Source organism: Gracilinanus agilis, chromosome 4 (genome assembly GCF_016433145.1).
Source record: "Gracilinanus agilis isolate LMUSP501 chromosome 4, AgileGrace, whole genome shotgun sequence".
In the NCBI taxonomy this organism is placed as follows: Eukaryota; Metazoa; Chordata; class Mammalia; order Didelphimorphia; family Didelphidae; genus Gracilinanus; species Gracilinanus agilis.
Genome location: NC_058133.1, coordinates 197,636,226 through 197,654,413, shown reverse-complemented (window position 1 = coordinate 197,654,413; position 18,188 = coordinate 197,636,226). Strand labels below are relative to the sequence as shown.

Genomic DNA, 18,188 nt, shown 5'->3' with positions numbered 1-18,188 from the left:
TTTTTTCCTTCTCTCTGCTCTTCTTTGTAGATAAGATGCTCCGAGTCACTTACAGTGCTCTTCAAAAGAAAAAGTTCTAGTGCTCTACTCTTGCCATTCTACCAAACTTCTCTGATTCTGTTTTGGTGCTGAAAACACTGGAAGAATTGCATGTAGGCTCTAAGAGAAGAATCTATCTCTTTTTCATTTTATCATTCTATGTGAATGGAACGAGTTTTGTGTCTTACTGCCCACCTTATTTTAAAGCTGCTTTAACAACTTCTAAATTGCTTAATGAATTGGGCCTTTTGCCAATGAGCCACACAGCCAATTCTTGCCAAGAGCTGGTTGAAAACTGTGCCGTGCATGTAGCAGGGATGGCACAAGAAGACAGCCATCGTGGTCAAGTGCCATCCACATTTTATCATGGTGCCAACCAAGAACTTGACCTGTCCACCAAAGTGTACAAAAGGGAGTCAGGAAGCCCTTATTCTGTGTTAGTGGACACCAAAATGAGCAAACCACATCTCCATGAAACAGAAGAACAACCTTTTTTCAGGGAAACCAGATCAGTGGCCGAAGTATGTGCTGTTAAAGAAGACCAAGAGAACTCTGATGACCTGGAAGAAGTAGAGGAAGAAGTAACTTATAAAAGGGAACAGATTATAGTAGAGGTAAATCTTAACAACCAAACATTAAATGTATCTAAAGGGGAGAAGGGTGTTTCCTCTCAGTCCAAAGAGACTCCAGTTCTTAAAACCAGCAGTGAGGAGGAAGAGGAAGAAAGTGAGGAAGAGGCCACTGATGATAGTAATGACTATGAAGAGAATGAACGGCAAAAGAAAAAGGAGAAGAGAGTAGAGAAAGTCAGTGTTACCCAAAGGAGAACAAGGAGAGCTGCATCAGTTGCAGCAGCTACCACTTCCCCTACACCCAGAACAACAAGAGGCCGTAGGAAAAGTGTAGAGCCTCCCAAACGTAAGAAGAAGGCTGCAAAGGAGCCAAAGGCACCAGTGCAGAAAGCTAAGTGTGAAGAGAAAGAGACATTAACTTGTGAGAAGTGCCCCAGAGTCTTTAATACACGCTGGTACCTGGAGAAGCACATGAATGTCACTCATAGGCGCATGCAGATCTGTGACAAATGTGGCAAGAAGTTTGTTCTGGAAAGTGAGCTGTCCCTTCATCAGCAAACAGACTGTGAAAAAAACATCCAGGTAGGTTTGGTCAACAAGAAGGGAGTCCTAGAGTGATGCTTGGCTCTCCAAACTTCCCTGATGTGTGCTCAAGAGATTAGATAGCAGAGGCTGGAATAAGTTTTTAGTAACTATATACTTTCATCTGTCAGCACTAGAGTCTCACATTTTAGAGTAAAAACTTTAAATATAAAATGACCCAAAAATTTGGAAGAATGAGCACCAAGCTATTTTGTAAGGAATGCTCTATTTGGTACTTAGTTGGCCATCTTTTCTCTCAGGTTCCATCCATTTAACACATAGTTTAGGGTCTAATCCTTAAAGGTTAGAACAGTGATTCCCAAAGTGGGCGCCACCGCCCCCTGGTGAGTGCCGCAGCGATTCAGGGGAGCAGTGATGGCCACAGTGCATTTATCTTTCCTATTAATTGCTATTAAAATTTAAAAAAAAATAATTTCCAAGGGGCTAAGTAATATTTTTTTTCTGGAAAGGGGGCAGTAGACCAAAAAAGTTTGGGAACCACTGGATTAGAAGGTATCAGTGTGAGGAAGAAAGAGGGGGAAGGGTTCTTTCTCTTTTTAAAAGTGCCAGATTTGAGTACAGCAGAGGGAATACATAGTTTCAGCAGTGTCATTAATCATTGTAAGATGTTGAAATCATATATGAAACGAATTAGTGAATGAAATAGATTATTATAAATAGGATTGAGAAATGTTTTCATTAATAAATAATATTGTTGGATTTCTTTTTGTTTGTACAAGAGTACAAACTAAAGAATATTCCCTGAAAGCTAAACCTATTTTAAAGATTCCTCCTTTTTGAGATATTCAAGATGAAAATATTTTAAACCTTTTGAAAGAGTAAATTTGTTTTCCTGGAAAGCTTTGATGTCAATTGCTAATAGATATAAATTTATGTTTTCAATTCCACGTTTGACTTTTCTTTACCTTATTTTTATGTGATTTAAAAAATTTATGATATTTTGATTTTTCATCACCTTCATTTCTGAAAATATTCCTATCCCCATCCCCATTCACTGACCCATCTCTCATGAAAAAAAGGTTAAAAAAGAAAAAGGAAAAAATCTACTTTACTCTTAAGAGATGACATCTATCTGGCTTTATGATTTGATCTGAATGATCCTGACCAAAGGGAATACATAGCACAATGCTGCACCCTAGGGGTAAAATTGAAATCCTGTACCCATTGGTTTCTGATGAGTATCGAAAATTGTCAGTGATCTTTACAAACATCCTTCATTCTTCTGATATCATATTAAGTTTCAGGAAAATGCAGTTTATAAATAGACACCAAGGAAATCTTTTTTAGAAAATAAGTTGTCACTTTGCCAAATGTTAATTGTGCATGCAAACATTTGTAGATCTTGCTGTCCTAGTGCACAGAATCAATTAAAACAAAACATTGTTGTGCTTTGTTCTCACCTATAGAAACTTAGTGTTTCTGGTTGTATGAGAGATAGTAAAAAATCATAATTACTTCTATGTGGAATGATATAGTGTTTCTCCACAGAAGTCTGTTGGGTAAGTTGAAGCTTTTCTTAAAGCAATATATTGGCATCTTTAAACATTTCTTATCAACTCTGCCCAGACTTGTTTTTGATGAGAGCTGATATTCTTGGATTCTTTAGTTCAAGTGCTAGCATGATTACTATGTGTATATACTCTGGATCTTAATGATTCTGAAAAACTTTGTGGACCTGATCTCTTTTACCAGAAGCATTTGTTCTACAGTTCTTATTCAGTATTTCTGTAAATAAAAGAGGTAGATCACCACTGAATTTGGTGGTAACTCAAATGACAAGAGACAAGCAAGTGCAGTAAGAGTGATCTGAAATTTATATTGGGGAAAGGAGTGTAGTAGTTTTACATTGTTGAATTTGTACCAAGCAGTATCAAAGAGAAATATTTACTAGTTCTAATTGGTTTGATGGAAAAAAGACTGTATAGTTAGCTTTAAATTATCCATTTTAATGGAGTGGAATATTCAGTATACATTATGTTGGTCTTTTTGTTTTTTCTTCACAATATGTTTATTATCCTAATTATGCTTTCTTTGGATTATAATTAAAATTAATTTGCTTCTCCTTAGCATATACCAATTGGGCTTGTAGAATAAGCGACCCAAAAACATGTTGAGAAACCAGAAAAGTAGTTGCTCTGAAAAATGAATAGTTTGCATACTAAGGATTTGGAGTTCCTTCAACAAGAGCTAGCTGTTTATTCTGCTAATTAGGTAGTAGCCAGATAATAGATATCTCAGTAGAAGGGCAACTCCTCATTTCTTCTTGCCTTATTTTAGTTGTAAATCTCCCAAAGTGTGTCTGAATGATGTAGATTAAGTAAATAGAAAGTATAGAATATTTAGTGTTCAGGAGAGATTTAGGTAGGATCTGAGCTTCATCAGGAATTGGATTTTTCTGGATTTGTGGCTTCTGTCATGAATTAAAAACTCATATGTTCCTTCTGCCAGCAGGCAAAATGCATCTTCTTGTGAGCTGTAAATTAAGTTTCTTTCTGTTTATCCCACTCACATAGTGCGTTTCCTGTAACAAATCATTCAAGAAGCTCTGGTCCCTTCATGAACATATCAAGATTGTCCATGGATATGCAGAAAAGAAATTTTCCTGTGAGATTTGTGAGAAGAAGTTCTACACCATGGCTCATGTGCGGAAGCACATGGTTGGTGAGTTCTTCCTGTCACTACTTCTGTCTTCTTTATCCTCTTATACTCGTAATTTTCCCTGTTTACAAGACTTTTCTCTCTGCCCACCATGGACCAAGATTGGAAAAACCACCTTATCTCAGTCATCCTTGACGTATTGAAATTAAATGAAAAAAATCTTGAATTCTGTAAGCATCAAACAATAGTTCTTTTTTAAAGAAAAATATTTCTTGATTTCCTTTGTTTTTATGTCACCTTAATTTCCAAATATGTTTTTAAAAAGTGAGAGGAGAAAAAGCAGCTCAGCAAAATTAACCAACATATCAACTGAGTCTGACAGTACATGCACTGCTCACATCCATAGTTGCCCACTTCTACAGTAAATAGAGAAAAAATGCATTTTCTCATCTCTTCTTTGGAACCAAACTTGGTCATTAATTGCAGGTTCAGTTTCTTTTTGTTGTTCTTTCTACTCATGTTGTAGTAATTGTATATATTGTTTTCCTTGTTCTACTTTCTATCAGTTCCTATGTCTTCCCAGTCTCTAAATATTTTTAGTGGCAAATGAGGCTTTTCTTTCTACCTTTGGTCTCACTGCATTGAGATCTTTGGGTCAAAGGTGTGAGTGTTTTAGTGACTTTTCTTAGCATAATTCCAAATTGCTTTCCAGAATGGTTAGATCAACTCACAGCTCAACCGACAGTGTATTAATATGCCTGACCTTCCTCAGCCCTTCTAACATTTTACTATTCTTATCTTTTGTGTCTTTTCCAATTTGCCGATTGTGAGGTAAAACCTCAGAGTTGTTTTGATTTGCATTTCTCTTATTATTAGTGATTGAGAGCAATCTTTCACATGGACATTATTATTCTTCTTTTAAGAACTATTTGTTTGAATCCCTTTACTACTTATCAATTGAGGAATATCTCTTAGTCTTACACGTTTGTGTTAGATCCCTATATATCTTGGGCATAAATTCCATACTAAAGATGTTTGACTTGAATATTTATTTCCCAATCAGTAGCTTTGCTTCTAATCCTAGTGGCACTGATTTTTGTTACCAGAAAAAGCTTTTCAATTCCATGTAATTGAAATTGTCTTATTTTATCTTTTTATATAATTACTTCTCTCCATTATGTGATAAGAATTCTCCCCCTAACTATAGCTGTGAAAGGTACCTGATCTGTTTCTCTTCTCATTTTTTCTGTGGTGTAATCTTGAATATTTAATTTACCAGGCAACATTCCTTTTATGGTATGGTTCTCCCCTCTCCTACTTCCCTGTCTCCTTTTTTTTTTTTTTTTTTTTTTTTTTTTTTTAATTTTTTTTTAAACCCTTGTACTTCAGTGTATTGTCTCATAGGTGGAAGATTGGTAAGGGTGGGCAATGGGGGTCAAGTGACTTGCCCAGGGTCACACAGCTGGGAAGTGGCTGAGGCCACCTGTCTCCTTTTTTAGAATATCATTAGTTCTACTACTCAGGACATTGTCATTAATGGCTAAAAAATTAATTCAAGAAATGGGGATAAAGTTTCCTATTATTAAGGACATTTATTTTTTTCCAATGTGATGTTTTAGGTAAGCTTAGTATTCTGAGTATAAATGCATTCTATGTTGCAGCACATACAAAAGATATGCCATTTACATGTGAAACCTGTGGAAAGTCATTCAAACGCAGTATGTCACTCAAGGTGCACTCCCTGCAACATTCTGGAGAAAAGCCCTTCAGATGTGAGGTGAGGAAATTGCCATTATGTTAAACATAGGCAGATGGGAATAGCTTTGGGATATTTGGCACTTTTTCTTGAGAAGGAAATATGTGGCTCAGTTCAACACTATGATTTTACAAAACCTTCAGAAACCTACCATAGGCAATATGTTTAATTACGATTTGAATAGGTTATGGGTTGTGTGTTGTCTATTAAACTTAAAGTTTTATTTTTAACATAATACTAATGTGCCCTATTATTAAGTTTCTTGGATCTGATCTATGTATAGGAGATGATACCATTGCCATTTTAAAAATCACTTTATGGCAAGTTATGTTGCTGACTTCAGCAATAGAACTTGGTTCAGTATACCAAAATGACATTATCTGGGGATTTTTCCTCCCTTGTTCATTATTAATTCATTTGGCTATATAGAGAGAGCACAATCAGCAATACCAGGGGATTCCCATTTTGAGTTGAACATAGGTCAATCTCAGAGAAAATGTTAAGATGTACTAAGATAAACAAGTTTTTGTTATATACCACTGCTCAAGAAGAGCTACTGCACCCATCTTCTAGTATGATTCAAGATTCTCTCTGCTATGTCTAATACAGAACTGTGATGAAAGGTTTCAATACAAGTACCAACTTCGCTCCCACATGAGCATTCACATTGGACACAAACAGTTCATGTGTCAGTGGTGTGGCAAAGACTTCAACATGAAACAGTACTTCGATGAGCACATGAAGACACACACTGGTAAGGATCTTTTGGGAAAGGTACAAATGCCTTGTTCCTATGTGATATAGACTTTATGGTGTGGGACAGTTACCTACTTAATTTTAAATCAGAAACTTATATAGATATAACCATATGTTAAACAAAACCAATAAAAGAAAATGCTGATTTATTCATCAGAATATTAGGCTATGATTATTATTAATTTGAAAGAAAGATTATTTGATTTATTGACATAGTCACACCAAGATTTTCTTAAATAATGAGCTCCTATAGTATAGAATGATATGATTTATGTATAATGTCATATTATATATAATATGTAATATAATATATATAAATATAAAATTCCATTCACATACAACATTTCAGGAACACATCTATTAAATAAAATGAGTTTGGTTATATTGGTAAAGTCAATTTGCCTATTTATAAAGCACAAGGAAAACCTAAGATTTGAGAGCATTGACTTGAACTAAGTAAGCATCTTGTGAACAGATTGATATCCATAGGCATGATCTCAAAACAAAAAAAGTCTCAGATTACTATATAAGCCTTATTATTTTGTTCTAATCTTTGTCTATTTAGGGATAGGCTCTCTTTAGCCCATACTAATTAATGTTTATTATTTATTTACAAATGACTAGTTTTCTAAGTTAAATTCAGTTGCCACACTTCAGATTATTCAGTAGAATAATAGCTCCAGAGACTTAAGAATTTTAAAGAACAATTTGTCTTTAGGTAACATGGAGGAATAGAGTGGGGGGAGGAGAAGAGGAGTTGAGAGCTGGTGAGAGTTGGGTTAACAGAATCTCTACTTGAAAGCGTTCTTCATAGCATACCTAAATAGTAGCCATTCAGTTACTTTAAGACCTTCAGTAAATTTGGAAATATTATATGCTGAGGAAGTATATTTCATTTGATTTCATTTGATATATGAACTTACTAGAGATGGTTAGAGGAATATCATCTTGTAGTCAAGTGGGCAACTAGGAGCTAGTCGATGAGTGCCCAGTCCAGAATCAGGAAAACCTGAGTTCAAATCCGGCCTCAGACACTTACTAGCTGTGTGACCATGGTCAAGACACTTCACTTTGTTTGCCTCAATTTCTTCATCTATAAAATGAGCTAGAGAAAGAAATGGCAAACCATTTCAGTATTTTTGCAAAGAAAACCCCAACTGGGGTCAACAACTAAATGATAATGATCAACAAGTTGATATTGCTCTGACCATTTCTGTTACGTTCAGGAATGTATTTCCTTTTGTGGTGCACTATTGTAGATATCTATGATGTTCCAAAAGTCTTAGTGTAAAGTTAAGCTTATTAAAATCTGGCTTATTAAATGTATTAAAGCTTAATTATTAAAGACTTTTGGGACAGCATACTCTTTTTAAACCCTTACCTTCCAGCTTAGAATCAATACTGGGTATTGGTTCTAAGGCAGAAGAATGGTAAGGGCTAGGCAACAGGGGTTAAGTGACTTGCCCAGGGTCACATAGCTAGGAAGAGTCTGTGGTCAGATTTTAACCCAGGACCTCCCATCTCTGGGACTGACTCTCAATCCACTGAGCCACCCACCTGCCCCAACAACTTGTATCATTATGAGAAGATACTGTCCAAAGTTTAAGAATTAAAGAGATTGGGACAGCTAGGTGGCACAGTGAGTAGAGTGCCAGACCTGAAGTCAGAAGGACCTGGGTTCAAATCTGTCCTCAGAAACTACATAGCTGTATGACCCTGAGCAAGTCACTTAATCCAGCTGGCTTAGCCCTTGCCTTTCTGTCTTAGAGATGTTACTAAGAGAGAGGAGTACAGGCATGAGGGACAGCCAGGGCAAAGGCTATGTTTTGTGAAGAATAGCAAGTAAGCCAGTTTGACTGGATATTGAAAATATCATGGGAAGTACTGTCTAATAAAGCTGGAAAGGAATGTTGGAACCAAGTTGCCAAGGGCTCTTAAGGCCAAATGGAGAAGGCATAATAGGGAGCTACTGAAGTTTATTAAAAGGTAAAGGAATGATATAGTTGTCTATTCCCTATTGTTTTGCCACCTCAAAGCCAATTTCTTCACTCTTGTCTTATTAAATTAAAATCTCTCCTACTTTAATCAGTCAATAAATACTTATTGAATCTCTACAATGTACTTAATTAGCATGGTGCTAGGCACTGTGGAAGAGCGCACCAGAAAAGAGATACAATTCCTCTGGGACCCCACTCCAAGACAACAAACATATGTGAAATTATTTCAAATAGTACACAACAGTGTGTAGTTAAAAAAGTGAATTGTCTGATACAGATTATAAATGTTAGAATGTTAGAAGAAAATCAGTAATAGAAACAATAATTGGTTAAGTCTTCATAGAGGAAGGGGGATCTGAACTGAGACTTTTAAAAAGATAGTAAGAGTGAGGATCATAAAATTTAGAGTTGGAACATTCCAGGGAAAGGGAAGAGCATGAGAAGGAAGAAGAAATTATGATAATGGCCCAGGATGGAGAGATACTGAAAAAGAGTGAGAAATGATGGTGAATGGGTAAAAAACAGAAAGTTTGAGTATAAAATGAAATTGCTGAACTATATAACCTGTTATGGCCTTTCCCAGATTTTACGTCTTGTCAACCTAAGACAAATGAAAATCCATTGGAGGTTTTTTAACTTCTAAGTAACCTAATGAAAATAGGATTTCAAAGGACATTATATTTAGGATGAATTGGAGAGAGAAGTTCTATAATTATGGAAGAAAGCATTAATGGTAATTGAGGAAGTGAAATAATGAAGACCTAGGTCTGTGTTGGCGAACCTATGGCACACATGCTGGAGCGGGCTGGAAGGGGCTGCTCCCTTCTCCATATCTACTCCTACTGGGGGACATGTCTCACATGACACGCCCCTTTTCCCAGCAGCCCAATGGGAGTGCTTCCTCCTTCCCCTGTCTGGGGTAAGGCAGGGAGCTTGAATGTGAGGGTTGCATTTTGGGCACTTGGTCTCTAAAAAGTTCCCTGTCATCAACCTAGGTGGTATCAATAGAAATGAAAAAGCATTGATACAAGAGATGTTTTGAAGGAAAAATGAACAAGATTTGTTGTGAAAACTGACTGGCTGGGGGCAGCTGGGTGGCTCAATGGATAGAGAACCAGAGCTAGAGACAGGCGGTCCTAGGTTCAAATTTGACCCCCGGACACTTCCTAGCTGTGTGACCCTGGGCAAGTCACTTAACCCCCATTGCCTAACTCTTACTGCTCTTCTGCCTTGGAACCAATTCACAGTATTGATTCTAAGATGGAAGGTAAGGTTTTAAAAAAAAAAACTAATTGGCTATATGAGAGATAAAACATAGAGTTGTGTTAAAGATGGCTGGCAGATGGAGAATTGAGCCTGAGAGACTGGAAGAATGATAGTATCATTGACAAATGAGGACATTTGGAGGGGCATCTGTTATAGAGAAAGATGTTGAGCTTGATTTTTGTATATGTAAGTTTGAAATGAGAAGCTATCAAAGTGATAATGTCTCGCAAAGAATGGAGGATATGAAAATGGAACTAGAGTGAAATTTATATTTCAAAGTCATCAGCATAGCAATGGAAGTCAAAGTCATGAAAATGGTTAAGCTGTATGAAGGGGAAAGACTTAGAAAGAGAAGAAACCAGTGGATCAAGAATTCAAGGCTAAGAAGAGAGTCAGCAAAGGAAACAAGGGTGATGAAAAAGATGAGAGAAAAAGCCAGGATAGTATCATTTCTAAAGGGAAAAGATAGTTTATAGAAAAGTGGAGAGTAAGGTAAATAGTTTTAACTATAGCAAAGAGGTGAAGTGAGAACAGAGAAAAAGAAAATGGATTTGTCAAAAAGGTGATTCGTGGTGACTTTTCAAGAGTGCATATTCAACAGATGGGATGTGAGCCAAATTGCTGGGAATTAAAGAGGAACTCTTTAGAACTGCCAGGCAGCAGAGAGAATAGTACTGAGCCTGGAGTCAGGAAGAAGACCCAAGTCCAAATCTGGCCTCAGACGCTTATTAGTTGTGGGACCCTAAGCAGGTCACTTAATTCTATCTGCCTCAGTTTTCTCATCTATAAAATGAACTAGAGAAAGAAATGGAAACCACTCTACTATCTTTGCAGAGTAAAAAAAAAAACAGTCATTTAAAGATTTGCATAGGAAAAGAGAAATAGAATAATATAGGGGCAGTGGAATTTTTTAAAAGGAAAAAAGTATTGGAGTTTTTCCTCTGTTTTTTTCCAAAATAGGGAAGACTTGTACAGAATTAAAGAGCTTGGAAAGGAACCCCTGGAGAGGATAAGATTGAAGATATTGGGAAGGGTGTAGATAAATGTGAAAACAAAATTCTCTTCAAGGATGGAATGGGAACAATAGGGGTTAGCTTTGTAAAAAGGGCCTTCTCTTTTAAAATTGGAGAAAAAGATGAAACAGGTATGAGTTTAGAGTGTACTTGAGTTGAGCATGATATTATATAGGCCTGATGAACATTGAACAGTGTGAATCTCAGGAAAATGGGCAAGAGTTTTTGAGAATTATAGGTTGAGGGAGATAAAGGATTATAAATCAGTTTGGATATTTGAGAAAAATGGAGAGCAAATAAAATAACTATTGTGAGGAGTTTCTTGAAGAATCGGAATAATGAATAATGCATTTGCTGAGTGTTGACAAGGGATTAGTTGAAATCTGATGCTTGATTTGTAGAAGATCAGTTGTTCAATTCTGTATCTTTTTCTAACCTAGCTCTATTACTTGGGAATCCACAGGAAAGAGATAAGGTGAGGTTGATCTAGTGTTGAACACATTGGCACAGTCAAAGATCCTAAGGATATGAGAACATAAGGATCATTCTGTATTAGTTTCATAAATATTGATTGAATACCTTTGTGAAAGTCATTGTGGCTGTGGAATCCAAGTTGGGTAAGAAGTCTAATATAGCTAGGTGGTGGATATTAAAAAAGACTAACAGACTAGGTGAAGAAGTTAAGCAACCGATGGCTCAGATATAGATCAAGACCAAGTTAAGGAGAAGACAGTACTATGTGATCACAACTTTATTTCTTTTAGGGTGAGGAGGTAAAAGAAGAGATGAGAAAAAGGTCTGGGTAAAAGGAATTTTGGCCATAATGGAATAATACTTTCCCAAGGCACGGTTGGAAGGGAGGAATATGTCAATTAAAGCAGTAGGACAGAGTTAGTCCCAGAGTAGCAGGTAGAGAGAATAGGAATGAAATAATCAGATGAGGAAACTAGGCAGCTCAGGGCACAATGGATAGAGTACTGGATATGGAATATGACCAGACTGTGTCACCTTGGACAAGTCACTTAATCTCTGCCTCAGTTTCCTCATTTATAAAATAGGGCTAATACTAACACCTTAGAATTGTAGTAGTCAATTGTATCAAATGCGATAACAAGTAATGTGTTATACATACCTTAAATTATTAATTAAATATATAAATTATTATTGATTATTACCATCATTATCATCAAAAGCCCAGAAAGGTTAGTACCTACCTATGATCATGCAGGGAATAATGGCAGAATCAGAATTCATTTAAAACTTCTAACTCCAGATCCATTGAGGAAGTTAAGACTGTGGAGGTAGAAGAAAAGGAAGAGGTTTCAGTTAGAGTTAGAAAATCCAGTAGCCTATATGAAATCTGTATTGCATACTGTTACTTTTAAAATCCAAAATTCAAGAGTAGACTCATGTCTAGTATTATGGGAAGTATACAGAAGACAAACCTTTTTTCTATAGAAAATTCTCAACTAGAGCTTGTGAAACCTCAAGTATATTTTGGTGAGATAACTAGAAACTACTTAAAAGTATACTCACAAGAACTGGCACAGGAAAGAGTTGACCTGTGAGGCCAAGCTCACTAAAGCATTAAAATAGCATTAGAAAAGCATGTTAAAGATACTACTTTAGTTGACTTCTTTTACTTGTACTTGAGACCTTAGACACAGGTTTTACTTTACTTTAACTGCTCTAGTGTCATTAATCCCAAATTTGGAGGTTTATGATTTCTAGCATATAGCTTGGCATACTTTGATAAAGTGGAACAGTGGTGTTTTTTTAATCAATAGATGTTTCTTGTACAGTGTCCACACCTGCAGTCTAGTGTGTTCATTGGTTTTTGTTTCTTTGTCACTTTAGGAGAGAAACCTTTTATCTGTGAAATCTGTGGCAAAAGTTTCACCAGCCGCCCAAACATGAAGAGGCACCGCAGAACTCACACAGGCGAGAAGCCCTATCCATGTGATGTGTGTGGCCAGCGGTTTCGCTTCTCCAACATGCTCAAGGCTCACAAGGAGAAGTGTTTTAGGGTTACCAGCCCTGTGAACATCCCACCTGCTGTCCAGATCCCACTTACAACTTCCCCAGCCACCCCAGTTCCTTCCATCGTGAACACACCCACAACCCCTACCCCACCAATCAATATGAATCCAGTAAGCACTCTTCCCCCACGGCCCATCCCCCATTCCTTTTCACACCTTCACATTCACCCACATCATCCTCATCACCTTCCCATCCCTCCAGTCCCTCATCTACCCCCACCTCCAGCTCTTTTTAAGAGCGAGCCTTTAAATCATAGAGGCCAGAGTGAGGACAACTTTCTGCGACACCTGGCAGAGAAGAACACTTCAGCACAACATCATTAACAAATATCTTCTTCAATCTGTTGTCCCTTGGGTATGCACCTACTTAAGAGTTTGCAGAGTGGGAGTTGATGAGGTTGTCTATAGCCCTCTCCCACTCCCTCTTAGCCTCCAGCAAAAGAGCCTTGTCATGGGCTTGGTGTACCAGCAGATCCAAGTGAATGAATTGAGAAGACTATCTTTGTCTTATAGAGGAGGAGGAGGAGGATCATCATTGAAACCAGGGGAGCCAATGGAGCTAAAGCCCAATATGCTTGCGTTTTACTGATGACTTTTATAAATTTCAAATATTGAGACTTGTGGAATTTTATAATTTCATATCAGCTGATGAGGTATGCTTGCTTTTATATCCTAGACTTCTCCTCAAAGAGGAGACAGGCCTGGTTTCCTTTTACTAATCGGGAAGGCTGTGAGATTAATCCAGAGCATTAATTGTATCACTGTGTATTGTAACAAATTCTTTTCAGCTTTTGATGCCAGCAACAAAGGTGGGCTGGCTACGTATCACAGTATATCAAGCATTATAGAGAAAGACAAAAAGTTCTTGTTTGTGTAGCTCTCTCCTAACGCACTCTTTATTTTACTACAGAAATTATTTTAGAGTTTTTGTATAGACCTCTTTAGTAGTTACCTGTTTCTAAACGAAATGTATTTCAATAAGCAGTGTAATTTTTTTCAGTGTAGCTGGACCTATGTTGTAAAATAGAAGAATTTTTATAATCATCAAAATGTGATTCTTAAAGATGCATATAGCTTCTATAGTTAAAAGTTATCCTTACATCCGTACTACTCAAAGGTGCTTCAGAGACTAAATGTATTTGAGAAGGTCTCCAGGCCAGATTGCTGCAAAAATTATGTTTTGCTTTCAGAACTCAGTATAAATTATTTGGTAATTTTTAAATCTCCACTCCCCACCCAAGTGTCTCTTAGGCTCACTGAACATGCTCCTTTAGCTTAGGTGGAGTATTCTATGAAATGTTTTGAAAAGAAATGAGTCTCTTTCCAAGGAAGACACTGAAAAGAGCACACACGTTTTGAAAATGTGAGAAGAGTTGCTCACCACCTAGAAAAGGGCAGGGAGTGGAAGATTGTCTCATGTCAGTCATGCCTGTTCCTCATTAGGAACAGTGTTCATGTTTAACTTTTATGATATGACTAATTTGAGGCTCATATCATGTGCTGCTTGTTTTGAGGTTGCTTTCTTTTTCTGGAGTTGTTAGGAGAAGGAAAAATACTACATTCGAATCACAAACATGATGTTGCTGATAGAGGCTGAAGAGGCATTTAGATGAGAACATAAGCTGGTCATGATTGAAGATGTCTTTTATCACTGGATATATCCACAACTTGGAGCTTTTCTAACATGTAAAATAATAGCAAGGGAAAACTCGTAAGATTTCACTGTCCTAAGCAAATGTTTCTAAGGTGGCCAATTTGAGCAAGTAATAGGGTTGACAGCAGCTCTAATCCTTTCAGACTAGTAACTTTTTCAGAGTTTGGTGTTATTCCAGCAAGAGTCAGCAGTTTATTATAATAGGGAATGGTTCAGCAGAAGGCCTTGCACATTGTTATATTCAGTTGCTGGATGGCTCTCCTATTTTTTTTTCTCCTTCCATTTTAATTTAAGTAGACCTGACTCTTATAATGAGCTTAAGAATTGGTGTTGCCCCCACTTCAGAGAACTGAGATTAGATTGTCATTGTCTTTTTTAGTTTTGTGTTTTTCTCCCAAAATTCCCCAGTGTTTCTCTTTCCTTCCCTATATTTTCAAATCACTGCTTCTACCAATACCCAACCTTTGAAGGTCCACTTAAAAAAAAAAGTGCAATTGTGTTAGAGGTTCTCTTCTGACTCATAGACTTTATGTTATTACCTAAAACTGAGGGTTAAAATTCCTGTTTTAAACATCACATACTTTTCTATTAGCTTTTTCTATTCCAAGTTTCTTTTGATTTGTTACCTTTGTTGTGATTAGCATAGGAAATTTTGGAATTGGGGAGAAAAGGCAGCTCTGACTAATATAACTTCCTATTTTGTGTGAAAGCATTTAAAAATTGGGACAGTTTTTTAAAGAGTTATTTCTCTTGATATTTGGATACATTTTGAAAGCTCCCAGATGCACAAGCCAGTAAAGGAAAGCTAGGTCTTTGTTTGTATGAGTTATCCTTGGTGGCTGCTCTCCCATAAACTCCTTGCATTCCATGCCACACTTGTCTACATTTTTATGTAGACATGCCACTATTTTATGGTCAGACCTGTTTAAAATGCTTTGTTTTATTATTTTTAAAATGTATCTCAGTTAAATTATATCTTACTTTGTTTTAAACAGCTTTACAGTATTAGGCAGCCATTCTGAATAATAATTCAAGAACATTTTATTGTCCTTTTCCAAGGAATACCATAATGATGCACTGGGAATTTCAGGTGGTCCTACCTGTGATTTGGAAATTAAGCGGATATCTAAACCCCTATGAAAGATTAGCCACAACATGGAAAATCCAATATTAACTATCATCTTAAAAGAACTCAAATAGGCTATCAAGAAAGTCTGCCAAGATTGTCACAAAATATAATGCTTTAGTAAAAGTCATTTTGTAGCAACCCTAAAACATCCCAATTCTTGTCTAATTTTGTTTTCTGGGTTTTGACTTTACTTGACTGGCATCTGTGATTTTAAGGGAAAGTACTCTAGAGAATCCAATGTGTCTTTATAATTTTCACATTAGAAATTAATCATGAGACACATTACAAAATAATGATGAGTGCTTCTGAATATGAAAACTACAGGATTAAGCCTTAAACAAAGACCTGTGTCAGGTTAATCTAAAAACTCAGGAACTCAAAGTTGAAGATTTGATTGATGATGGTCCTTACTTGGCTTCCCTAGAGGTATGTGGGCTTCTCTTCCCTCTGCCCTCCCCACCAAAAGTCCCATATCCTGCAAACTGTTCAGAATTATTAACTAGATGTTCACTGATTTATAAATGAAGAATATGGAGGAGTTTGGTCTCTAGTCTTTGCTATATATGTCTTTATATAAGTCTAAAGGACCTTGAAGGCTACATTATGAAGTATATTTAAGCATACAGTGATAATAAATACAATCTCACTGTCTTTGACAGTGTATCCTATTGCTTAAAATATGACTTATTTGAAGATACAAAGACATTTTTGAGTTAAGATAGTACACATTTTCTTCACCTTTTTCCATGACATAAAAACTCAAATAAGAAATCTTAGCCCATAATGTAAAATTGCTGCTTTACCTAGTTGAATCAGGTTAGCTCATATTGAGTGAAGTTTTTTGGTTTGAACAATGGAGAAGAGGTAAACATGACCTAAGTCTTATGGCACATAGCTTCACTGCCACATATAGATTTGTGACTTCATTTTTGCATACTTTTAATGAGGAAAGACTTCCACATAAACCCTTATTATAGTGTCAAAAGAAACTTTTAGAGAATTAGTAGCATGTAGTTTGTTTAAAGCCTCTCATTTTGCATTAATTATTCTAAATAAATGGCTAGGCATAAAAGTACTATACTTGTACTTTATGCATTGGAAGTACCTTTCCAAGACTCTTCCTTTAATTTGGTTGTTTGTTCACTTACTGTGTGCCTGGTATACTGAAGATGTAAAAATCTCTGTAAAAGAGATGCTTGCAAATATTTAATTTCCTAATCCCTTCTTCCCTTCCACTTACCTGATTTTTAAAAAAGTTTTCATATTTGTTGGTTGGATGTTTGTGTTTCATTCCTTTTAAATTTCACTGGCAGTTTCTGATTTTCAGATAATACAATTGTCATGAAACTCATCAAAAAAATATATCCCATCTTGCCAACTCATGTCAATTTGAAAAATAAGGAATAATAGGTGTTGTGTAACATCAGACTACCCTTATTAAAAGTAGAGATAACTCTGCTTTATCTATTATAAATAAGGTATTATACTATGTACAGTAAGTTAGATTTGTATACTCACAAAATAAGCATTTTGATGCTCAATCATGAGAATGTTTGACAAAGGGGGATAAATTGCTTTTAAGAATTCTGCCAGTTGCATTTAAGATCATCTCAACTTGGAATTCTGTATATTTTACAACTGAACAATTTGACATTGACATTTAATTTTCCTTTGAAAAACTCCTTTGCTGAACCAAGATTAGAAATCTCATTAAAAAATAAAAGCATTTTTTCAGTAATGGAAAGGTCATAGGTTATTACAGATAGTAACATAATTATGCAATAATAGCTTCTAAGCTAGTCTGCTTCTATCATCTGTAGCATTTATAATAATTAATGATGACCTTCTAACCCTGGATTACTACCTCGATAAAGCAAACCAGAGGTCCTCTCTCCCCTTATTATGGAAGCCATAAAAGTTACCACCAATATGTCCATTTTCATAGTTCCTTACTTTTGTACTCTATAATCCTGACTTTTTATAGACCTTGCAATTGGATCCTTTTGTCATAAAGAAAAAAAGGCTTTACAAGTTTGAACCAGCATGGAATTTTAGCTCTTTTGGTTTAAATTTGGAGGACCAGGTGAATCAAAGTCCCCATTGAAGTCAAACCATTTTACCCATCATCTGTATTTTTTATTGATGGGAAACTAGCTTTCCCCCACCTTTTTCTATTCTTTAAGTTTTCTACTTTATTATGGAATTTTTGTGGAATAAAATTCTACTTTGTTGCTATATTGATTAATAATTGGTGTCATCAAATAACCTTTTAAATTGTTTTTGTTTCCTTAATTTTACACAAGTAAATGCAAACCAACCTTCTCTTTCTTCCATCATTGCAGCTTAAGCCCTCTCTCATTCTTGAGTGCCTTGAAGAAACCAGCATTCCTGGAAAATTTTCTCCCTGGATTAGATCCTACCTCTGCTTCATTTTCCATGACTGTTGGATTTTATCTTTAGTCCATTTGGTTTAGCTGTTCAAAAACTAATTAAAGCCTCAAATAGAAATTTCAAACATATCTCTTGAGTCCTTTCCCCTAATTTTCCAGGTTTTACCATATAGCAGCAGATTATATTAGTTTTACCCTAGACATTCACCTCATGTTTCTCCAATAACAAAAGTTATTGTGTCCTGACTCCTAACATCTGCTTTCTTAGCCAGGAAAATTAAATTCATTGTATATTTCATGTATAGTTTTTGCTTATCTTGGTCTTCCTAAATTCTTCCCCTTTCATTTAAGGGGATGGGCTTCAGTGCTGCTGTTG

At 36.1% G+C, this 18,188-nt stretch overlaps 1 protein-coding gene across 1 annotated transcript; it reads left to right on the top strand.

Annotated features, from left to right (window-relative positions):
• The first annotated feature begins 293 nt into the window (after positions 1–293).
• On the top strand, positions 294–17,964 carry ZNF652 (zinc finger protein 652). Its single transcript, XM_044671682.1, has 6 exons — positions 294–1,193; positions 3,728–3,875; positions 5,474–5,589; positions 6,178–6,322; positions 12,458–13,292; positions 17,765–17,964. Exons 1-5 carry the CDS (start codon positions 294–296, stop codon positions 12,961–12,963), a joined length of 1,815 nt encoding a protein of 604 aa, XP_044527617.1. The 3' UTR covers positions 12,964–13,292; positions 17,765–17,964.
• The last annotated feature ends 224 nt before the right edge of the window (positions 17,965–18,188 follow it).

Coding starts and splice junctions, on each gene's coding strand:
- ZNF652 (XM_044671682.1), top strand. CDS start 294: ATGAGCCACACAGCCAATTCTTGCCAAGAGCTGGTTGAAAACTGTGCC. Junction 1,194..3,727: donor ACTGTGAAAAAAACATCCAG/GTAGGTTTGGTC, acceptor CCACTCACATAG/TGCGTTTCCTGTAACAAATC. Junction 5,590..6,177: donor AAAAGCCCTTCAGATGTGAG/GTGAGGAAATTG, acceptor TGTCTAATACAG/AACTGTGATGAAAGGTTTCA.